The sequence below is a fragment of the Heloderma suspectum genome, chromosome 10 (assembly GCF_057233095.1).
Source record: "Heloderma suspectum isolate Gila_16-S chromosome 10, 16-S_ref, whole genome shotgun sequence".
Classification (NCBI taxonomy): Eukaryota; Metazoa; Chordata; class Lepidosauria; order Squamata; family Helodermatidae; genus Heloderma; species Heloderma suspectum.
Genome location: NC_139467.1, coordinates 36,080,200 through 36,105,331, shown reverse-complemented (window position 1 = coordinate 36,105,331; position 25,132 = coordinate 36,080,200). Strand labels below are relative to the sequence as shown.

Genomic DNA, 25,132 nt, shown 5'->3' with positions numbered 1-25,132 from the left:
TAAGGCTGCCCTTGCGCCTAGTTCAGAAGTACAGTTAGTACAGGATGCAGTAGCTGGGGGTGCTCAGTAAGGCACCAAGCCATGTTCACATTACATCTGGGTTAAAAAAAAACTGTACTGGCTACCTATTGGCTACTGAGCAATGTTCAAGTTTATATTGTTGATGTACAAAGTTCTAAACAACTTGGGATCCAGAGGTATCTTCCATTATATACCCCCAGCCTGCCTTTCAGAGGAAGCCTCTGTCACCAACAGAGTGTCACCGCATAACATCTCAAAAGCAGGCCTTCTCAGTAGTGGTGCCCACCCTCTGGAATGCTCTCCCCCATGCTGTTCAGGAGGCAGAAAACGTGGTGTGTGTTAAAGGCCTCCTCCTGAAAATGCGCTTGTTTACACAGGCTTTCTCAGTCTTGTAATTAATTGTAATTGATCATGCTGTGTCTCCATTTTACTGTTTTGACATTGCTTTTAAGTGGTTATTGTAGATGTAATTGTTTTCTAATAGTGTATTTTAAACAGTGATTTGTAATATTTTATATGTAAATCACGGAGGGAGCAAGCCCATGGCTGCTAGTCAGTGGCTAGATGGCCATAGGATATGTGGTTTTCTGGGAACCAACCTTCCCCCTCTTCCGCACTGCCTCGTAGGCAGTGTGGAACAGCCTTGGGCTCCGCGCTCAGAAGAGGAGTGCGGAGTCACCAAAACGGGGCATTCCGGGGAGGGGAAGGCGGAAATGCCAATACGACACATCCTATGTGTCATCTGGCAGCCTCCTCCCCCGCTCTGCCCTCCCATGGCTAGACAGCCAAAATCGGCTGTCTAGCCACAAATGCAGGGCAGGAGAAGCGCGGAGGGAACGATCCCCTCCATTCCTCTCCTGCCCTGCATTGGATAGACGGTTGCCTCCAAATTCAGAGGCAGCCGCCTATCCCCATAGGATTGCGCCCTAAGAGATTTTATTATGTTAAGTTGTATATAAGTGTTATTCTGGGAGAGAGCGGAGGACAGGAAGGCCTGGCGTGCTATGGTCCATGCGGTCACGAAGAGTTGGACACAACTTAACGACTGAACAACAACAACAAATAAATAAGTACAATATCTCAGTACTTACAGTAACCTTATGAGATACAGCTGGTATTGTTACTCTGGTAATCTGCAGTGCCCATTCACATGGCAAAGGGGGAGAATACTTGCTGTTGAAAAGTAATGGGATGGGGGGAGAAGTGATTACTTTTAGAGTTAACTTTTACATTCAAAAAAAACTTCTAGCAGCACAGAATTGCAGAGGCTAGACTCTGCAGAGATCCTTGAAAGAGCGAAGCATGCAAAAGCCTTGTTCTAGGAAGGGGGAGGGAAACAACTGGAATCCCATAATTTCCTCCTTGATTTTTATTTTGATTTGCACTCTTGTACAGCTAGTGTGGTGTAGCGGTTAGGGTGTTGGACTGGGCCTCAGGAGATCCAGGTTCTAGTCCCCACCTAACAATGAAACTCACTGGGTGACTTTGGGTTAGTAACTGACTCTCAGCCTAACCTACCACACAGGGTTGTTATGAGAATAAAATGGAGAGGAGAAGGACCTTGTAAGCTGCCTTGAGTTACTTGGAAGAAGAAAAAAAGGTGGGATATAAATGTAATAATAAATTAAATAAAATAGAGAAAATATAATTTTAAAAGTAAAAGAAAGAAACCCACACCAAGTCACACAATGAGATTTATTTTCCTTAGCAGCATTACAGAGTTGGCAAAATTCAATTGAAAAGTAATGGGGCAGAGAGACATGGTCCTATAGCCAGGAAATGGAGGGATATTACATCATTCACTTCTCTCACTACCTATGCAGTGATGGACAGGATAGGGTGTTAATTGAGAAAAATTGTCACAAATTGGGACTGAAAAAAAGACAGAAAACACTTCAATTAATGAAATAAGGTAATTCCAGGCTAACCAGCTAATGTGGAAACAAACGATATTTCAAATAGGAAGAACATCTGACCAATACGGCCATTGTTGGGCAAGAAAATGGGTAGTAGATTGGCACATCAGAAATAAGATACATTTATTATACATTTGAATAACTTGAACAGATGTGGCAGTTACACACTACCCACAAGAGAACAACAAAAGAGACATCTGGCAGTCTGGAGGTGTTTTTCTCCCATTCAGACATGGGTTTGATTACAGACAACATGATTACACTAGAGTGAGAAGAAATATAGTAATCTAGAATTACTATACTGAAGAATGGCATATGTTGTATTTGCCATACAGCTGAATGAAAATTATTAGGATAGGAAGGGTGTATATCAGGAACATCAAAGAAAAACGCTGAGAAAGGGAAGGTGAAAAATTAAAAATGCCAAGAGAAAGAGTGCATAAAATCCAAGTCCAGCTCTGTAGCCATTGAAGCCCGGATAATTTGAAAACATCAAGCCTCCAAAACAAACTACAGTAGAAATTTTAGATTTAGAGAGAAACTCCCTGGAAAAGACCCTGATGCTGGGAAAGACTGAAGGCCAAAGGAGAAGGGGACGGCAGAGGATGAGATGGCTAGATAGCATCACGGATGCAATGAATATGAACTTGAGCACGCTCCGGGAGAGAGCGCAGGACAGGAAGGCCTGGCGTGCTATGGTCCATGGGGTCACGAAGAGTCGGACACGACTGAACGACTGAACAACAACAAATCCTTGTTTTATGACGACCTAACTTGAATGGCATGTAAAGATCAAGGGAAAAAAGTACATTTGGTTTCCTAAATGCAATAACCAACTCCTTAATTGCTATGATAGCTTTACAATGTCTTTATACCCTCTCGCTATTGTTGTTTGTGTAAAAAACTAAATTTACTTTTAACTGAATAACCTTTCTCTTAATGGCTCAGTAGCAGCTGAGAACATCCTGTGTGAAATAGGGCACCTGCTGTAAGGGTGTTCTGCGGCCTGTGTAGCTCAGGAAGACATGACCCAGCTTGTAAATTAATCTCCTGGAGGCCTGCTATTCCAGCCTAGATGCCAACTATCTATAGTATAGTTCCTTTAATGCTTGGGGCATTGAATATAAGGATCTAATCCAGCTTTCTCCAGTCCATAGCTGTCCAGATGTGTTTGATTACAACTTCCATCATCCTGAGGAACATGAGCAGGAGGATGCTGTTGCACTCATGTTCTACTTGTGTGCTTCCCACAGCCATCTGATTGGCTATTGTGAGAAAAGAATACTGAACTATATAGGCGTTTGGTCTGATCCATCATGGCTGCTCTTATGTTCCCAACAAGCATGGCCAACCGGCATGCTGGGTGGGGATGATGGGAGTTGTAGTCCAACATATATAGAGCCCCCAGGTTGGAGTAGGACGGTTGGAGTGGAGGCTAGTGATAATTGTATTAACATGAAATCCAATGGTGTGAGGGCTGTTCCCAGACTATTTTTTTCTTTAAAACATTCCTACAAACTTTCAAGAGTGAGTGTGTTTTGCACAATGTACAGAATAAATAGTTGTACACCACCAGTTATAGTACTGACAAGACAGACAGCCTTAGCACTAAAATGCTATGCAATGTTTTTTCCCATTGCAATTTAAACGATCCCTCTTTTTCTTCCTCTGCCTATTTTTATCTCCATCTAAAATTCTGGTGATAATGAAAACTGTCTGAAGCAATTAAAAAAAAAATCACATGGGGTGGTGACAATATCCTAAAATGATCCCATGAGGATAACCTTGGAGAATCTTTGCTCTAGCAGCTCGTAGTTGTTGCCTCAGAGTTGCCTTGCTGGATTAGGCCAAAGTTTCAGCACTCCGTCCCCAACAGTGGCTGGACAGATTCCCCTCAGATGCTCACAAGTAGGACAAGATGGAAAGAGACATCCCCTGCTTGTTAGAAATAAGAAATGTGCTGCTGCTTAACATGGAGAATTATTTATAACTAATTTTAAGCAATGTTATTTAGCTAATAGCCATTGATCCATTCATCTTCATGTCATATCCTCTTTTAAATATAAGCTAGTGGTCATTACCACATCTTGTGGTAGAGTATTCTGTAAGTTAAGTTATTCACATCTTTTTGTGCTGAATCTGCTGTTGTCAATCAGTTTCATTTTGTGACCCCAGCATAGTGTTGCCTTTTCGAGAGAGAGACATTCTCTTTCCATACTCCACACATTTAAATAATTTATAAGAATTTTATCATGTACACTCGGAGGTTGTGTGTGTTTATACACTTCAAAGCCCCATATGGGTTTGGATACAGACAACAAGCTGCACTATAATCAAGAATAACAGAATTAAATATTCAGAACAATTTCTATTGTATCCCTTTGTAGAAACCATCCTAATTCTTTCTCAGCAAGGCCTGTTATTCCATGAGTAAAGAAGCAAGTCAAAAAATGGTTCATAACTGTGTACGATGTGGTATACTTTCTGTGTCCTTGATCCAGAGAGTTGTGTACTGTGTTACAACATATGCATGGGATGTTTCAGCTTCTCCCTCCAAAGGTTGGGATGAACCTCTAGAATGGTGCTTCATGAGCCTCTGGAAGGGGAAATTGGGCATGCACACGCTTGTGAAAATGCTTTTCTCACACACAAGATCTCTTTGGAGTTTGGCCTGCGAGTCTTGGTCGCTTTGGCTTTGAAAAACAAGTAACTCAGATTCTTTAAGAGTACTTTGAAAAACACTTTGATTTAAAAAAAAGCAAACAGTAATGGAACATATTAATTGCACGTGTATGTTAGCCTAAAAGTTAGGATAGAATCTCAGCCAATAATCTTCTCCAGTGTCAAGAAAGAAAAGCTCACCTTATGTAGTTTCATAATTGCCCTTAGGCAGTGCTGTGAGTTTTAGGTTCTTCAGATCTAAACAGATGGTAGTGTTAACGCACATCATTACTAGTGGTTTTAGATGTTAGCTCTGTAGTATTTCCATTCAAAGCCGCCTCTGTCAAAATTAGCCATTAAGAGGTGCTTTAGGCTGAAACTTGATAGGCAGTCTTTCAGCGCAGGTGCCTTGTACTATTAGCCATTTTTTCCACCTGACCAACAAACCAAAAGGTTTGGTTTGAGGGATGGGGAAATTTTGTAATAATTTAGCAGGCGTTATGGTGGATGGTGTTTGTATTTCAAATAGTCACTTCCTGCTATACGTTCTTGTGGGAAATCTATGTCTGACTTGGAGCTGTTAAAATACAGACACAGACAACATATGCTCAAAGTGGCCGCAGTCATTTGCTTTTCAAGGTCACTGTGTGAATATGTGTGTCAGATCCAGCTCCTTCCAAATGCAGGGGGCAAGATCCTGGAGTCAAGGCTAGATTGGGTGCTGTGGGGCAGAGGAACAGAAAAAGCAAGGCAGGTCTGTGGCAAGGAGGAAGCAAAAAGTTCCCATGTTGCCCAGAGCAGAGATCAGGTCTTCTCCTGGAAGCTTTTATCGGGTCAGTCATTACCACATGACTTGCTCTGGCCTACTGCTATACACAAAGTTTCTGTGGTAGTCTGGTTTACTAACTGTCTAGTTCCCTTCCTTGGCTAGAGCTTGGTGGTGGCCCTCAGGGCTCAATCCCTTCCTGATATCCATTATGCTCCAGGTTCAATATCTGCTGTCTTGTGGAGAGTTGCAAAATGAACTCAGATGGATCCAAAATCAGCACCGGGGGCGGGGGGGAATGCCTTTAGAAATTGTCTATCCACATATTCAGTCTTTTTAAAAGTGTAAAAGTTGCTCTGTCGCAAAGACAGCATGGTATTCAGTCCATATAGGCCAACATCCTTTTTCAGAAGAGGCTGACTTAGGCCCCTTCCTCTGATTCAAGATGATCCTCATCTTTTAAATATCTGCCCCCATCAGCCTAATCATCACTCCAACCCAGAAGGTCCCTATCCTTTCCCAGTGGTTTTGGCGCAGGTCAGTCAATCAACCAACACACTCAGTGTGTTCATTCAAGTCCTAGAATCTATTAAAAAACCCAAACATTAAGGTACTTTATGTCAAGGGTTACAATATGTTTGGTTTGGTTTGGTTCCACTTTGCTTGTAGATGTTCTTGCTCTCATTTACTTGAACCAGAATGCTTGCAGAGTTTGAGCTATTTATCTTCAAAATATTGCACAGTAGCTGGGTTCTTGTAAAGAACTCTGCTCCCATCTTAGCAGCACTGTTCTTTGTAAACTTAATAGCAGCGAAGCAAAAAGCCTTGGTAATACTTGAAATGAAACTGACCAGAGGCAGAGAAGACTATCAAGCTATAGAATAGGGTAGAGTAGTAATGTACACCAGCCCTAGTCGTGGAAGTCTACTCCTGAGTCCTGACAGCATAAGTACAACAAATTTGTTCTCCTAGGGTGGTTTTCTGTGAACAAAACTATTATTTTAACCAATACCCACCGGGGGGGGGGGCAGGGGAATTACACAATTTTTTTACTAACTTTCTAATTTCTCATTGTTTGTGGTTCACAACTGTGTACACTGTTAATTGCATGTTGCGCATTACTAGGGCAAGCAGGTCTACCCAGATTATAATGATTCAGTAAGAGAAACTTGGAAGGTGAGAGACAGGTGAAACCAGCTCCCAGCTTAGCCCCCGGCTTTTGGAGTGCTCCTTGAACTGGTGGCTTAGGCAAAACCCAGATCGGGCTCTCTCTGCTCTTCAGCCAACTGGTGCAAATCAGCTGGGGATCAGAGGAGGGCTGATTTTCATCCCCATCATGGTGCACTGGACAGGAAGGTTTAAACCTCCCTGTCCAGTGCATCATGATGAGGTTGAAAATGCCCCCTTCCTCAGCTGATCTGCATGGATCAGCTGAGGAGGAGTGTTGTCTGGAAAGCATGTCCGTGTGTGTGAATGTGGTGTCTGTGAATGTGTTTGTGTGAAAATGTGTATGTGGGAGGGAGGGTGCATGCCAGCAGTGGCTTCGCCCACTTTGGGCAGTGGTCCCACCCACTGCTGGCAGGAGGACCAAAAATGGTTCCCCACCCCTGCAGGAAACAGTTGTATCTCAGGAACTGGGACAAATGGTGGTGATAAGGGTCGAGGCTAGAGATTAAATTCTAGACCTAATTGAAAATCAAAAACAATGAAATCACTGGGTCCAGATGGTATCCATCCAAGAGTTCTTGAAGAACTCAGATGTGAAATTCCTGATCTTCTAAAACGTGTGTGTGTGTGTGTGTGTGTGTGTGTGTGTGTGTACACATATATATGTCCCTAAGATCAGCCTCTGTACCAGGTAACTGGGCATTGGGCAACATAGCACCAGTTTTTAAAGAGGGATCCAGCAGGCAGCCAGGAAATTACAGGCTGATTAGCTTAATATCTGTTCCAGGTAAATTGGTGGAAAGCGATATTAAAGATAACATCATTAAGCTTTTAGATGAACGTGTACTGCTGAAAAAGAATCAACATGACCTCTGCAAAGATAAGTCCCGCGTCATTAGCCTTTTAGAGTTCTTTGAGAGTGTAAGTAAACATGTCTACTGGATCACCCCATTCACATCTGGTAGTTTACTTGGACTTCCAAAAAGCTTTTGACAAAGGGAATCTCTACACAAGGCTTTTATTGTGTGGTCATGATTGGTCACTCAGAACTTTGCAGGTCCTTTAAGTGACACTGTCAACCTCCGGCTCCTCTCCCATGCTTTGTGATCAGTACTGCGGCTTTTTTCTTAATGAGGATAATCCACTATTTTCTCTATGAAGCACAATAACAGCTGCGTGTAATTGCGCAGTTTTGCTCTACCACAGCACCATCTAGTGGCTGTATAATGAAACATATTGAACATGCAGAGAAAGGAAAACCCTGAAAAAAGCATGTGTAAGCACGTGTAAAGAATTCGATCTTAATCTTGCAAGAATCCAGAAGCAGAAGCCCGGATAAGGTACAGGATAAAACCCTGGTGTAGAAGCCCAAAATCCCTCTCCAAAGCAAATAATAGGAATAAGTGGTCGGTTCTTGCAATGGAGGGATGTAAACAATATGGTCCATCAGGGGTCTGTTTTGGGAACCGTGCTTTTTAACCTGTTCATAAATTAGGGGTGAGCAGTGAGCTGGCCAAGTTTGCTGATGACACCAAATAATTTAGGGTCGTTAAAACAAAAAGGGATTGTGAAGAGTTCCAAAAGGATCTCTGGGGGAATGGACATTAAATGGCAACTGTGGTTCAATGTAAGCAAGTTGATGCACATTGGGGCAAAAAAATTCCTAACTTCACATATACTGGAGTCTGAGCAGGTGGTGACTGACTGAGAAAGAGATCTGGTTGTTGTGATGGAAAGAAATCTGGTGGATAGCTCAGTGAAAATGTCAACCCAGTATGCTGCTGCTATGAAAAGGGAAAATTCCATATGGAGGATTGTAAGCAAAGGAATTGAAAATAAAATAGCCGATAGCATAATGCCCTTATATAAATTAATGGTGCAATCACACTTGGAATACTATTTGCAGTTCTTGTGTCTGTACCTCAGAAAAGATATTGTAGAGCTGGAAAAGGTGCAGAACAGGACAAAAAAAATGGTCAAGGGCCTGATGGATTTTCCTATGAGAAAAGTTACAAAATTTGTGGCTTTTTAGCTTAGAAAAAAGGCAAGGGGGCATGATAGAGGTTATAAAATTATATGTTATGTGGAGAAAGTGGACAGGGAGATTTCCCCCAACCCCCTCATAATACCAGAACCCAAGATCATCCAATGAAGCTGAGCGATGGAAGATTCAGAACAGATAAAAGGAAGTATTAAGTATTACTTAGCATAGTATTTCTTAACACAGTGCATAGTTAAACTATGGAATTTACTACCACAAGATGTAGATCACATGTCATGGTGGCTAATTGTGGGTTTTTAACCCACGATTCACAAGGACGTGTGCCACCTGGGAGCCATTTTCAGTTTCTGTAAACCTCCATTCGGCACAATTGGAGGTTGTAAGCATGACATGCGAATCCAGACCAGTAGGTTGTTTAAGGGCTAAACAGCCCAACACTTAATCCAGCAAACCACCATTTAGAGGCTAAACAACCCATTGATCCAGGTTGCTGACAACGTCACATGTTGATTGGATGTTGTTTACAGAAAATGGGAGCAATTCGTGTGCACACTGATGTGTGAACAGCCCCCCAGTGATGACCACCAGTCAGATAGCTTTAAAAAGGGATTAGATAAATTCATGGAGGGTAAGGCTATCAACGGGTCATGATGGCTGTATATTGCATCCAGTATCAGAGGCAGTATGCCTTGTTTACCAGTTGCTGGGGAACAAGAGTGGGAGGGTTGTATTGCATTCATGGCCTGCTTGTGGACTTCCCACGGGCTTCTGCTTGGCCACTGTAGAAACAGAATGCCAGACTCCATAGTCCTTTTAGCTGTCCCAGCACGGCTATTCTTATGTGTGTGGATGGGTTGGTTGCTGGTACTTCTTTGTTAGCATTCCTGACCTGAGGTGAAATGATCTTTCAGTCTTTGGCAAGACAGTGTGCAAAAGAACTGTGAAGACTTGAAGATAAGGATCACCAGATCAAATAGGTTAGAAATTAGTTGAAATCCCCAGGGTGAGTCTTATTTTTCTCTGCTTTTGGTTACAAGCACACATATGGGAATGTACATTGTAGCACTGTGGAATACAACCGTTAATTCCTGTTGGGAGTATGTTTAGTCTTCGGTTCTTGGATCCTAGTCCTCTTAACACCTTGGTGCAGGTGAAAGAAGCAATGTACTAGCAAGTAAAGGTGTGACTGATGTACATCCTTGTATGTGCTCATGCTATATCTTCAGGAAATAGCATGGTATTACAACAATCCATACCTTTGAATAATCATAATCAATAGGTGATTCTTTTTACTTGCCTCCTAATAGGCAGAGCCAGCTGCTTCATCTGTGAATCGCATTGACGTGATTTCCACATACAAAAAGGAAGCAGGGACTGAATTGCTCAACCTGCTGCTGTTGGTGGTATACTACCCCTGGTGACAAGCTCAATTAACCTTATATATTTAGCTGTTCTTTGTCAGTCATTGTAACAGTGGCGCTATGCCACCATTGTTGCAAACTGCAGTCAGGAATTAAATAGGTCCGCACACCACAGACTTGCAGTTATAGTTCGGGTAGTGCATGGGAGGGTATTTCCATGCCACTCTTCAACCACTCTAATTGTGAGTGCAATGTGGGTTCAAGGGCAGATAAGATTTTGCAGTTTCAGTAGCAGAGATGGATAAGACTCCCTAGAACTGCTGTCTAGTTTCTTGCTCTGGCTTGGCTTCTTTGGTGGAATCCAGCTTATTCTGTTACAGGGCCAGCCCTACTGTTAGGCAAGGGAGATGGCAGAGTTTGAGATAACTTTAGAAGGCAGCAACTTATCAGTTAGTTGTTTATGATGATGCTGATGCTGACAATGTTTATTTCTGGAGAGGGGAAATCACATTGATTTTTTGATTCAGGCGCCATAATTTCCTGGGTTATGTCGGTTTTGTTGGTTGCTTCTTTAAAACTGTCATTGTTTTTCTTCTCTTTGCTCAGATGCGAGCTGGAGCAGAAGTGTTTGCCAGCCAGGGAGGCCTCTGCGAGGGGGCCATTTGAGGTCAATAGATGGTGTGCACCTCCAACTGCTGGAAGGATTTCACTCTGTCCAGTCTTGTCAAGCTGCTTGCTGTCAGAGCCCTGCCTGTGACGCCTTTTGGCTCATGGGAAGGATGTGCATCCAGGTGAACTGTATAAAGTCTCACTGGTGTCACGCGATCTGGACTGACACCACTGACTCTGTCGTGGTGTTTGTAACAAAGTCTGAGCATGCAATAGATTCCCAGCCTGCAGTAGAGAGGAGAGCTCACCTTCCTAAGTGGTTGGACTGGAAGGAGGGTCATCAAAGTAAGGCAAGAATACAAAGGTCCTTCAAGGAGTTGCCAGCACAGAGAATGCATTTGGCAAGTGCCAGGGAAAGCTCTCTAAAGAGGGACACGGGCTCCAACAATGGAAACCCAGCAAGCCACCCAGTCCCATCACAGCACTTAGATAGTAAATCTGCTTATAAGGATCCTACAGAGCCTCAGTCTTCAGAGCAAGAAGCAAACCTTTCCAGAGATGGCATTGATCCAGGAAAAATCCTGCTGCCAAACAGTGAAAATTTGAGAGCTCCAAAATCCAAAAGCCCCCCATCTCCTCCTCTTGGCAACAATGTGAACAGACCAAGTGACCTTGCTGGGAGTGGCACCCTGGAGGTAAGTGCATGCCTGAAAAGGTAGCATTGTTCATGTCAATATTAATGCTAATTATGTTGAGAAAAAGGCTTTGTAACCCTCTTTTGTTGCATTACATTTATACTTTGCCTTTCCTCTTAGGAACTCAGAACAGCATATATGGCTTCCTACCATCACCACCTCAGTTTTATCCTCACAACAAATGGTGTTGTGAGGAGAAAGTGGGGTGAGGCTGAAATAATGATGGCTGGTCCCAGGTCACCCAGTGAGCTTCATGGCTGTGTGGGGCATGAACCTGGGTCTCACCAGCCCTAGGCTGACACTCTAACCATTGCATACACACTTTATTTCTGTGACATTCGCAACAGCTCCACAAAACAGGTCGTTCTAAATCCTGTATCACATAGGAAAACCAGGCAAGAGAGAGAAAAATGCCCCACAGTGAACAAATACCTATTGCCCTCTCACTCTTAACCGGAAATACGCTGGCCGTTCAAGAACAGGACACTTCTGCTACTAGGATTTGCTTGACCTGTTTCCTTCCCCCATGTGCAGCTTTTGTATTGGAGGCTTTTAGGTGGGATCTTGATGACGCCTTGCCTCCACCTTTCTCATATGGAGGTAGATTCACAGCAGGGTTGAAGGCTGTAATTTCAAAAAATATATTCAGTGGGCAGGGTGCTGGATTGGGCATAACTAGGCAAAGGTGATAGGGTGAAGGTGGGGTGCCAGTGTGGCCCTGTGAAGCCCAGGCACTCCAGACACCTTGGCCACCCAGCTCCCAGCCTTCCTTGCATCTTTAGAGCTGGGGAAGTGGCAGGGATCACTGTGCATCTGCTGGGATGATCCCCATTCACCTCTCCAGCTTCAAAGCTGGGAGTAGAGCTGATAGCTCACCCAAGCATGGTGCCACATTCACCATGGCAAGTGGAATGATTGACACCTGCATATATGTTTCTTCATTTGTTTGGCTTGTTGCTCCAAACTTGAGAGATGTTCAGCTGGTACAGAATCGGGGTGTGCCAAGTGTACGTTTTTACTCGGGCAACTCTACACCAGAGTTTCATCATCATAAGCACTACAGACATCTTGGTGGTAGAACCCTTGTCACTTGAGACTCCCTCTATTTAGAAATCCCTTGCTCAGTTTGGGCTGTTTTAAGTAGATTGTGACTCTTGAAAGCTGATAATCCCCTGTATCTATGTGCAGATTTCATACTGCATCTATGCGCAGATATCTGTACATAATCTGCATGCAATCACACTGTGGCTGCAATATGAGAACTGCCAGCCTTGTGGAACAGGATGTGGCCCAGAGCCAAAGGGCACTGCTAGGAAACTTGGAGCTGGCCTAGTTTATGTGTGAAACAACTGCATGGCTTAACTTTGCCTTTGCTGACTCAGCTGTCCCTCAGCCCTTGACTTCTTAACAGTCACTTAGGAACTGCTGTTCAGTTTCTCTGTCTCAGCAATATGTCAATAATAATGCTTCTCTAAAACTATAACCATCTGGTCTCTCATAAAAGGCTGTCACTCTGGAAGTGATCCAGTGTGGCAGAGGTTGCACCACAGTGTTTCTGCTAAGATTGATTTCTTCCTGCCCTTGTTGATAAACAGTAATGTGTCCCCTAATCTCCCTGCCAATTCCAACTTTTGGGTCTTGTGTCCTGACCTATCAGGTGCTCTCCTAATTCCTGCTGAGCAAGGAATGTAAAATTTGGGCTTCTCAAAAAAAATTCTTTTGATTGTGATGTTTGGCTGTCTTTTCAAGCCACTCTCCCAAGAATGGCCAGTAAAGACCCATTTGCAACTTCTCTTATGGCAAACATGCATAGCTTGGCTTTCAAAATTATGGAATGCTGGGGTTTGCAGTAACTGAAGGTACCCAGAGGCAAAAGTCATCATAAGAAAAGATGAGGTAATTTGCATAACAGCCAGCTCTGTCCACTGTCCGCATGCACGATCCAGCTGTGATTATGTACATATAAAGTACGTTGCAAGCTGGCAAATTTTACTTCTCATAGTAAATTAAAAGTGAGACCTTTAGCACAATGTTGCTGTCCCAACCCTCTAAGAGCAGTGCTGTTTTTCAGGGCTCCAGCCAGCATGGAGCATGAGCCTTGTAGTGCTGTTTAGGTCTGTGGGGGTGGGGGACTTTCAGGAGTGAGTAAGGGATAAAGAACACCTCCTTTCCTACCCCTACCCCTTGGCCTTCCCCTGCTGTGCTGTAGAGTGCTAGCAGGCTGTCAGCTCCAACCTGAGCATTTTATAGCTATATAGCATAGGAGACAGGGGAGAGATGCAGTTCTGAAGAATGGGAAAGGGAAAAGGTAGTATTTTCCTTCGTATAGTAGTATGTGCTAATACTGTCCTGCCCGCCTTCACCCAAGCTGACTTGATAGTAGATTTAAGAGCATATGCTGCTGTAGGATCAAACAATACTTGGAAGGATGTGAAGGGAGAAAACATTAACTAGAATTTGCGGTGCTGCTGCTGTTGTCTAAGGCAAGCCAGGGGGCGGGGGAACCCCCCTTTTATTCTTAGCACAATGCTACCACTAAGCCTAATCTGCACCAGTTGTGAGATCCATACGATGAGGCTGGGAGTGGGGAAGAAAGGCAGGAGTTATCATTCATCACTGAAGATGTCACAGGAACTAGCCTTTGGGAGTATCTGACATTCATGAAACCACCACCAAACTGTTACAACAACCTTTTCCCAACCTGGCATGCTCCAGATGTGTTAGACTACAACTCCCATGTTTCCTAGAGAGCAGGGGCAATAATTCTGGCTGGGAATTATGGGAGTTGCAGTTCAGCACATCTGGCAGGTGCCAGCTTCAGGAAGGCTGTAGTAGACACACTACCTGGGGATGAGAGGTGGAAGGTATCACATTTTTCCAGTGACAAAACATTGAATTTTGACAGCTGGGAAAATGCAGTTTCCCTGCAATGGAAACACTTCCTTGCAGGAAGGTACCTTGATACTGTGGCACATATAAAAATGGTCTGGAATGTCCCACCAGAAGAGAAACTGGTGCTTATGCATTAGAGTGCATGAGAGTTTGTAGGTTTTAACCTGATGTTCCATTCTGTTGCTGATTCCTTAGATACAATGCTGCATGTTTGAACCATACCGCAGTGATTGACTAATCAAGAGAAGAAGTATTAAAGTACAGCATTGCTGATTAAGGTGTCTGCTGCATCACTGCAGTATGGCCGCAGAAGCAACTCCTAAAAATCCTATGGTTGCTAAAATGAAAACGTTGCAACAAATCCAGGGGATGAAACTTTAGTTACAGCATCCGTCACAAGCTTGAGGATGCTGGGAGTTGTAATCCAACATGTCTAGAGGGCACCAAGCTGGGGAAGCTTGGTCCATATAATCCAGGGGCGGGCAACATGTGGCCCATGGGCCTTTAAGCCCCTGTTATCCCTTGGTGCCCCCTAAAATCTATTTTTAATGAAAAAAAAGTGACTGTAGCAGCTACAGAGTGTTAAAGGGGTTAAATTTAGCTTGGGAATAAGCTGTATTTGTTTTCTTCTTTTAATCACTTTTTGTGGAGGCGCCCATGGACTGCATAGCACTTGGTAGAGTGTGGCCCACAAAGGGGGGGGGGGGCTGTCCCTTATGTCCCATAGTTGCCCACCCCGATGAAATACATTACTGACAGCCCTAGCTGGTAGCAGGTCTCAGTCTCTCTCTCTTTCCCTCTCCCACTCTGTGATGAGGGACTGAAGGTCCATTTTCCTTAATACTTTAAATCCAACTAGCAGCATGTTTTGAGCAGTGTCTTCTTCCCAGCCTGGCTACATGAAAACCCTTATTTGATGACCTGAGCCCAACATTCAGACCCAGAGTTTTATGCACTGAACACCCCCTTCCCAAATTTCATAGCGTGATAATAAAAATCATGAATTTCATGCCTTCAGATTGACCTTTTAAAGGTTTGCCATTGACTCTACCACAAGAATATGTGCTGCAATTTTTTTCTTATGAAAATCTAGTCCAGGCTGTAGTTATTTCTGTGTGCTGCAATTTAAGTGCTCAACCAATGCTATACAAAGGAGATCAATTCGAGAAAATATGCAGCATATACAGATAAGCCCAGTTAAAGCTGAAATGTCCAGTTCTTGCTGCCCCAGGCTACCCAGCTGAACGGGGCAGGCCTGGTGAAAGAATTTTCTGATGAAAGAAAGGAAATGGTTTTCAGCTGCTTCCCTGGGTTGTTTACACTGGTCTGATCAGTCTCTCATGACACTCAAAGGTGGGCATATTTTATAAGTGACTAAACTGAAACCCTTACTCACATTCTTCACTGTGAAGCCGGAAATCCTGTTTGCAGGAAGGATATGCTGCTTTTGCATGGCAACTGAAATCCAGTACTCCCATCATTCTTCCCATCCCACCTTTAAAAGGCAAGATTAACACAGACATCTGGCTAATGTACCTCAGTTTTATACATTTCACCTGTTACATAGGGAACCCAAAGGGGGTCACCTGGCCCCAACATCCTTTCCTCAAGCAAGGTGGCACATGCATGATTTATTTCTGTTATTTAACATCCACTCCAGTTATCCTCTGAGAAACTCCAAAATTTTCCTGGCCTGCCAGCAAGAGTTGTTAGGCTGGTGGGTATTAGGGAGAAGGCTTTATCAGTGGTGGCCCCACACTGTTAAAACTCCTTCCCCAGGGAAATATGTATAGCATCATCACTGCTGGTTTAAAAAAAAAACCCATTGACATCTTTATTCCAGTCAGCATTTGGTTAAATGATGCTGGAAAACTTTTTTTTAGGTGCTGGTGGTGTTTTTTTTTTTAATCTACAGTTCAGATGTTGAAACTGTAATTATTGGTTTTTAAAGACTCTTGTAAATGACCTTGTAAGTGTGGGATACCCTGAAATGCAGTTAAAAAAACATTTTAAATTCAATAAATTGCCTTACATATGATTCTCAGGGCCATGGTAGATGTAATGCTGAATGCATCAATAAAAACTATGTTGTTGTTGTTTTTAATTAATTGCTGGTGGTGAGAGGGCCAGGTGGGAGCTAAGTGATACAGTCTAAGAACAGTTCTACTATCCGTTGAAGCTGTTTGTCTAGATTAGGCTGTGAATGGGGTGAAATTCTCACTGGCCCTCGGACAGCAGAACTGGGAAAATCTTCATAACTGCCTAGTATAAGAGTTAAGGTCTAAATGCCATTTTAGATGATGTGGTTAATGAATGCCCTCTCATATACACATGCTAGGCTGCTGCAGGTGCTTCCACAGCAGAGCCCTCTCTGGCTGCTATGTCCCCCAGTCCTGTTGGGAACTCTGAGAAAGCCAAGCCATCCAGCAACACTTCCGTCCAGCCCTTCTTCTTGGAGGAGGCCCTTCCAACTTCAAGCAACCTTAAGGGGAAGGATACTGAGAAGGTAGAGAAGCTTACCCCAGTTCCAGCTCGCACCCCCAGCAATGATAGTGTTACTGCAGTCCCCACAAATGCTGCGTTGTTACCTAGCACTGCTGCCCCAACACCAGGTAAGAGCAACGACTGGCTGAGGAGGTGCCATAAACCTACCTTTAAATGCTTTTGGCAAGTTTCTGCAGTCTCAGCTCTTAATTTGACTGTTTTTTTTGCCAACAGAGCTTTGCAAGAGGTTTTCTTCTAGTGTTTATTTAAAATAGCAAATCTTCTTATCAGAGTTTGGAAGTTGAAGTAACTCCTTTGATTCTGTTGTACCAAATGTGGGGACAGATCATTCTGGTGGTTTACATTTCCTCAGCTGCTCCTTTGTAATGCACATCCCCTTGATTAAGCAGAGCAAATATATGTTGATTGATTTCTAGTGCTCAGCCTAAGCTGAGCAGTAATTACAGTAACACACGCAGGCATGCACGCACGCATATATATAAAGCCATGGTCTTCATCTTTTCCAGGACCCACCTTTAGCCCCAACCTTCAACATGAGGTCTGTTTTTACTTTTTTACCTTCACTTCTCCATTTTCTACTTTCTCATTCCAACTTCCTGTTACTTCCCTCCTCAGGCAACCTAGCTGGCAGACTTTCACCCTAACTGCTGATACTGAAGTGCTCAGAAGCAGCTACTTCAGATTTCTCCCTCACACATGCATGCACTGTGCATGGCCTCCCTGTCTCTTTCCCTGGCCCCCTTTAGCTGATTTCTTCCCTGACAGTGAGCAGCAAATAATGTTTTTTTAATTAAGAAAAGAAAATGGTGGTAGCACCACTGGTGCCGTTCACTTGAGGTCATAAGAATAACAATAATTAGCATTTATATAGCACAGACCAAGTGTTCAAAGAACTTCACATTCATTAATCTTTGCAATCTTCATAACAGCCCTGTAAGGTAGGCCAGTATTCTTCTTTCCTCCTATACAGTTGAGAGTGGATGAGGCTGAGAAAACAGTAGTTTGCCTAAAGCCATCTATCTATCTATCTATCTGTCCATCCATCCATCCATCCATCTATTGCATTTATAGCCCGCCTTTTTTCCTCCAAGGAACCCAAGGCGGTGTGTACATAATCCTCCTCCCCCTCTCCATTTTATCCTCACAACAACCCTGTGAGGTAGGTTGGGCTGAGAATCTGTGACTGGCCCAAAGTCACCCAGTGAGCTTCCATGGCTGGATGGGGGCTAGTCTAGAACCCGGATCTCCTGGCTCCCAGTCCAACACTGTAACCACCACACCACACTGGCTGTATTCTCACTTTTACCCTCTGTGCTATGCCTGCTCCCATAGTGTATTCTTTGCCAGAGTGCAATCTGAGCAGAAGGACTGTAGCTTAGTAGTAAAGCACCTGCCTTGCATTCATATGGTCCCAAGTTCGATCCCTGGCATCTCCAGATAGGGCTGGGAAAGTCCTCTGTCTGAAACCTTGGAGGGCCCCACTGCCACTCAGTTTGTTAGCCAAACTGATCTACATGGACTAATAGTCTGACCTTGTACAAGGCAACTTCCTATCTTCATATGCATTTTCTTCCTCTCTCTGCTCCTTTAAAATGGGTACATGTTTTTGAAGGTGTTTTGCTCTTTTATCCTATTTTGAAACTAGAATGTCATCTCACTTTTGTTGTATGGCTGTTGCAAGGAGGCAATGAAAGGCTGACCTGTTTAAGTGTTTCTTAAATTGGAACAAGGTTTAAAGATCAAATTCAGTGATACTCTCCCATATGCAAAAGGCACAACAAATACCAGGCGGTTATGTTTTATGGGATCTGCATACCTACTTGGAGTTTAAAATGCATCTCAATTTCCAGCTCAGAATACTGTGAATTCTTGGTATGTTTGCAAAAGGCTAAGTTTACAGTTGAATAAATGGAGGCCCTTGTCTCTTCCTTTTTGTAAGAGAGATGCTAGATTGTTTCCTGAAACATATCTGATTGAGCTCTTTTCATCACTGCTGCACCTGGCTGATGTGCCCCTTGTACTGATGGGTCTATTTGATCTCCCAGGAAAATAGCAAATATTTTTTAATCTCTGGGTGATTCTGTGTGTTTGTATTCATTCACCTTGAGTTCAAAATCTAGCATGGTATCTGCATTTGAAGGGTGAGATAATACAGATGAATCATTTGTAGCTTGTTATTTCCAGAGCTTTGTATCTTAAGGGCTAGTTTGCGCAGTTCAGTTTTTGAGATATGGGATGATTCCTGCAAGCAATTCCTGTGCCTGAGCTTGTAACACGCAGCTTGTTTCTCACTAGCACAAGCCTGCTGCTCACACACGTAATGCTAAATCACAGTTTAGTGTTGCGTTCAAATTGGGCCAATGCTACTCTCACAAATATCCACATACAGGAGTGGAAAATGTAAAATTTGAATTGTTCCCAACTTTGCCCTGTCTTTTCACTTTAATTCTCTATCCCACAGTTATTAAGAAGCTGGCAGTTTCTGCTGGAGACAGTGTCCAGGTAACTCTTCCAAAGAACGAAGTGGAGCTGAACGCGTATGTCTTGCCTCCACCACCTAAAGGTAGGACCCAGGGCTATGCCACACAATATGTGTTAGCAAACCTGAGTTTGCCACCTTGTAAATGTCTCTTAGATAGCTGCTTGTCAGTTTGATGGCAATTCAAGACAGGTGATAAAGCTGGGAACTTTCAGTCAATTCTGCTTTGGCAATCAAGGCCTATTCACATGACCATGGCAGCTGAAGGAAAAAGTTGGTCTGGGCTGACTTCCAGTTGCATCAGCCTGTTCTAAGCCAGTTTTGTGCACACTGTTGCCACTCACTGAACTCTGCTTTGAACAACTTTTGGCATGCCCTGAAAATGCAAGCATCTGGAAAAGAGTATTTCCTGGACTGACATGGTTGTTTTTATAGGGATAGAATTAACAGACATAAGTATAAATACTTTAAATACTACAGTGGGTGCTGTTGCACTCACCTGCTTGTGGCTTCCTCATTGACAGCTGGTTGGCCACTGTGAACAAAATGCTGGACTAGATGGATCCTTCGTCTGATCCAGCATAACTCTTCTTATGTTCTTAATGTTAATAAATGAATACTCCCTTTTGCATTAATTTCATTTTACTTAAAAATGAATTTCACTACAAATAGAAAATATAAACGATCAATAAAAATCTGCATGTTAAATAAACGTGTATCATTGGAAGTATATGCCTTATTTTTCCAATTTGTTTTGGAAAAAAGGGTGAGGGGGTAAAAACCTTGGAAGCTTTTGTTTCCCTCCTTTAATTTTGATGTAGTTTTTGACATGACAACATGACAGCAACGGACATGGTTTTCCCGGATTTACTATAATGTATTCTGGCCACAGTAATTAGTATAAAATTATTTAATGTTTATAAATACATCTAAGCTGCTAAGAATTATCCTTTCAGTTGCATCTATTTCACTCCAGTATGCCTTTGCCAACACACAGGTCCACCATGCATGGAAATAACACAGCTCATATTCTAAAGTGACTTCGCTATGAAACTTTATGATAAAACTTGAGCTCCTGAGGTGCTTTGATCTTTCCAAACAGTTTCTTTTGCTGTTGGTCTCCTTTAATCTCTCATGTTCTTCCATTTAGGAACTAGCTACTCTTATGACTGGAGGCTGATCACACACCCCACTGACTATAGCGGAGAGATGGAAGGCCAGCACTCGCAGATTCTCAAGTTATCCAAGGTGAATCCCTTGCTACCTAGTGACTTACATGTAGAGTGCAAGGTTTTGTTTAGAAGATGCAAATGTAGCAGGATGTAATCCTGTATGAAGCTTCCTTGCACTTCCAGACCAGTGGCCCATCTAACTCCATATTGTCTACTCTGATTGGCAGCAGCCCTCTAAGGTCACAGGAAAAGACTTTTCCCACTCCACTACCTGGGATCCTTTTAACTAGAGATATCAGGGATTGAACCTGGGACCTTTTCTATGTAAAGCAGGTTTTTTATCATTGAGTTATGGCCCCACTGCTCAAATGAGTAGAAGAATGGGGGCAAGGTGCAGAATTTGAATGCTCCTTTTATAAGTAGCATATACACTCTTAAGTGGCAACAACCGTTAAATGTAGATGAATGATCCTTCTAGTAACCAGTAGGCTCTACCTAAAATACTTACATGGCCCTTCAGTACTGAAGGAATGACATAGTAGCAGCCTTCAGCAAACCCATTTGACAGCAAGCCAGGGCAAGAAAGTTTTGGCAAGAAAGAATGCTCAGGGAAGGAGGTTGCATTACAGCAACTAAATTAGGCTGCAAAGAAAAACCTGGAGTAGATTTTTGGGTGAAAGTCGCTATTCTCTAGTTCTGAATGGCATCTGCAAAGGTTTCTTCCATTCCCCTCCCCTTCCTTCCTGGGGATACTGCAAATGTGATTGGTGAGGGGCGGGGGGAACATTGCCACAACATTTTCAATTTCTCTCCAGTGCTGTTCAGTTTGTTTCTTTCCCTTTCCATCTGCAAAGCTGCTTCCCCCATGCAATTCCTTTTGTTTCCTTCCCCCAGCATGATCCTTCTCCTGGAACTCAGCAGCTGCTAACCCCAGCCTCCATCCCTCACCCTGAGAATATATTCCTTCCAAATACCTCCCAGTCAACAATCTCCTGTGCCACTTCATTCTAATTGCAGATAGATATTTTTTTGTTAAGAACAAGAAAGATTTGCTTTGTAAATCAATTAACGTGATGGGAGAAGGCAAATGGCAATTTCAAACCAGCCTTTTATTTTCCTCAGCCTTTCTCCATTCCACAGCCCCACTTGCAACTGGCTTCTCTCTCACACACTCCCTTTCTACACCAGAAAGAAAATAGGGGGAAAGGCCAACTCCCTTTCTTTTGTCTTCTGGAGGGCAATTAAGATAAGAAACAAAACAACAACAATAATAATAATGACTGGGTAGTGAAAGGGAGCTGCTACAAGGGAGGAAAAAATCTGGAGTAGATTTCTTTGGGAGAGAGGGGAATACTTTCTCCTAGCTTTTCTAACACTGGTTTTGAAAGCTGATGCTTGCTGTGCTGTGCTGGGGTTTGCCAGGGAAGTGGGGGAAGTGTTGAATTCTCTGAAAAACTGCACCATTAGCCATTCTTAATGCTTTGAGAGGGGTAAGGTGCTATTTGCTGGGTAGAAAGGGATGTTCATTTGTTCAGAGACACTTTTACCCTATTCTTGCGGGCTAATAGAAATAATTTTGGCTACTAGGTGCAGACATAATTTGTGGACCCTTGCATAGTGAGTAAAATAAGTTCTTCTTCGTGGTCCCTGCGCATCACACATATGGGCTCTGCACCTGCGCTGAGTCTCATTTGGGAAGCTTCTGTAGCTGAGGAACGTTTTTGGCGGGAACCCTCCCCCACCGTCCACTGCGCATGTCCTAGGGGGTTCCTGCCTGTTCCCTCAGTTCTCTTTCGACCGCCATAGTGGATAGTCTGTTCGGAACTTCCTCTCTGTGGGAAAGCGAATTGCAGTGTTCTTTTTTCTGCTGCTGCTGAGGACATTGTTTTTTCTTGTCATTCGTGTGTTCTCCCTGTCTTCGTCATCGTTCCACCCCCCAAAAAATGTTCCTTCATCATTCGTCCATCCGTCAACCACGGTTGCAGTGTCGCTTATGGCCGCAAAGGCACCTTTTTGTAAGTGTGTCAAGCATGGGAGTAAGTTGTCCCCCACTGACCCTCACTCCCTTTGCCTTGTTTGGTTGGGTGAAGGCCATTTACCCGTTTCGTGTTCCCTGTGCCAATCGTTTACTAAACAGGCACGAAAGAACAGATTGGAGAGGCTTAAGGCAGAGCTGTGGAGAAGAGTGTTACTGGCTACAGATCGATTGGCTGCAGGGTCTTCTGCAGAAGACAAAGCAGGGGTGACTATGTCTTCGGCAGAGTCGATGTCCCCTTGCCCAACAACTTCCGTTGAACAGGCTGATCCTCTGACTCTGAGGTGCTCTTTAGCACTCTTGGTCGCAAGAAAGATCACTAAAAAGCAAAGATTCCAAAGTCAGGATCAAATGGCCTTTAAAAAACAGAAGAAAAAGAAGGCTACTGAAAAATCTTCCAGACCAAAGCTTCTGGCACCACCTCCTTTGCTGAATTCACCATTCGTGTATTGCCACCGGCACCAACCGCTCCCGTCATCGAGCAGGTGTCAGGGTGAAATCTTGGGTTTTTCCCCTCCACTACCAGTCTCTCGGGATCAAGACATTGCTCCATCCAGAGATCATCAGTCACCAAAGAGGCAGGAAGCCTCACGTCGCTGTATCCCATCTCCACCTTGGGACTGAGAACATCAATTTCAACCTGGGCTGTGTTGTTCCCCCTATGGGGATTGCTGCTTCAACTACCATTATAGGGAGAGGTCAAGGTCTCCACATGGTGACTGGGAGAGGGGTACAGAGTGGTCTTGCCCTCCACAACACCCTTGCCATTTCGAGGACTGGTGTACTCTTCGGGACCGAGAGTACTTTGTTGATCGCTCCAGTTATATGGGAGCAGCTTCACCTTGGTGTCTGCTGTGGGCATTGGAAACTATTTCTCATCCTCCTGCAAGAGATGAGTTCCTCATGCCTCCACCCATGCCACCTCGTTCCTCTTCGTTGCTGCGGAGTCAGTTGCAGCCACCTAAACCGACTCAGTTCCAGCATCAGAGCCACAGTTGATCCCACCTGCGGACCCCTTGCCATGAGCAGCCTCACATCATGAATCAGCTGATGATTACCAGTTGGATTCCTCTTCATACTCCTCTATCCTGCTTTCCATTCCATCTCCGAATGAGGTAGTGGGATCCCAGGAGGATCCCAGAAGGAGCCTCCCCTTTGGAGGACATGTTCAACTTCACTGAGCAAATCAGCAGGATGGCTCATTCTTTGGGCATTGAAGAACAGCTGCCAGAGGAGCATATTCAGGACCCCGTCTTTGACACAGTCCATACCAAATAGTCGAAACTGGTTGCGGTACCTTCCGACCCTTCTTCAGACAGTTCATCAGTCCTGGAAGGCTCCATCCTCCATGGATCTGACGTCGAAGTGCCTTGAGTCCCTGTATAGGGTGCAAGAGAAGGACAAAGCATTCTTGTATTTACACCCACGAGCCAACTCCATCGTCGTGGAATTGGCGCAGGGATGGTCGCAGAAACCTCATGCGTCACCTGTTGACAAGGAAGGGAGAAGGCTGGATCTTTTGGGTAGGAGAATGTATTCCTCTGCTGCTCTGGGACTCGGTGTGGCCAATTATCAGGCCATGATGGCCAGATAACAGCTATTCTTGTGGGGAAAAATGGACTCCTTTTGTGCCTACCTCCCAGAGGACCAAAAGGACCTCTCCAGGGTCTTCCATGCTGAGGCTGTCAAGCTGTTGATTCAGCAAATTAATAGCTCTCAGCATGAGGCGGACTGAAGCGCCAAGTCGATGGTTGGCACCATCACCTTCAGGAGGCATGCTTGGCTAAGGTCTGCGGGCTTGACTCCTGAAGCCAGGTCCTGAATAGAGGATTTACCCTTTGACGGTGAAGGGCTCTTTAACACAAAAATGGATGAGCAAATGGACTCTGTCCAGAAAGTGAAGACAACCACCCGTAAGATGGGCCTGGGCCCTCAACCCGCGCAGCACCAATACAGAAGCCGCAAGTGGTTTCGGCCTCAACCGTATGTGACCAAACAGTAGTTTGACTGATACCAACTCTTGTTGTTCAGTCGTTAAGTCGTGTCCGACTCTTCGTGACCCCATGGACCATAGCACGCCAGGTCTTCCCTGTCCTCCGCTCTCTCCCGGAGTGTGCTCAAGTTCATATTCATTGCATCGGTGATGCTATCTAGCCATCTCATCCTCTGCCGTCCCCTTCTCCTTTTGCCTTCAGTCTTTCCCAGCATCAGGGTCTTTTCCAGAGAGTTTTCTCGTCGCATTAGGTGGCCAAAATATTGGAGCTTCAGCTTCAGTATCTGTCCTTCCAAGGAGCAGTCAAGGTTGATTTCCTTTAGGATGGACTGATTTGACCTCCTTGCAGTCCAGGGGACTCGTAAGAGTCTTCTCCAGCACCACAGTTCGAAAGCATCAATTCTTCGGCGCTCAGCCTTCCTTATAGTCCAGCTCTCACAGCCATACGTTACTACTGGGAAAACTGTAGCTTTTATTATACGAACCTTTGTCAACCGGCAAGGCGATGTCTCTGCTTCTTACTATGCTGTCTAGGTTTGCCATAGCTTTCCTCCCAAGGAGCGAGCGTCTTTTAATTTCATGGCTACAGTCACCGTCTGTGATGATCTTGGAGCCCAAGAAAATAAAATCTGTCACTGCTTCCATTTCTTCCCCTTCTATATGCCAGGAAGTGAAGGGGCCAGATGCCATGATCTTAGTTTTTTTAATGTTGAGTTTCAGACTAGCTTTTGCACTCTCTACTTTCACCCTCAACAAGAGGTTGTTTAGATCCTCTTCGCTTTCTGCCATTAGGGTGGTATCATCTGCGTATCTGAGGTTGTTGATAATTCTCCCAGCAATCTTAATTCCGACCTGTGA

General features: G+C 44.0%; 1 protein-coding gene across 5 annotated transcripts in view; it reads left to right on the top strand.

Moving 5' to 3' along the window:
- Window positions 1–25,132, top strand: part of KIAA0319L (KIAA0319 like) — an 80,375-nt gene that overhangs the window by 17,098 nt on the left and 38,145 nt on the right. For 4 of the 5 annotated variants that reach the window (XR_014785166.1, XM_084815963.1, XM_084815962.1 and 1 more), the window contains exons 3-6: window positions 10,501–11,198; window positions 16,429–16,702; window positions 19,057–19,158; window positions 20,225–20,322. Coding sequence is in view for 4 of the 5 variants with exons in the window: in XM_084815963.1 (XP_084672089.1) it covers window positions 10,501–11,198; window positions 16,429–16,702; window positions 19,057–19,158; window positions 20,225–20,322 (1,172 nt within the window). In the remaining variant the exon portion in view is untranslated. Of the gene's footprint in view, window positions 1–9,859; window positions 9,951–10,500; window positions 11,199–16,428; window positions 16,703–19,056; window positions 19,159–20,224; window positions 20,323–25,132 lie in introns of those variants that run through there. The other variant, XM_084815965.1, reaches the window with a different exon arrangement.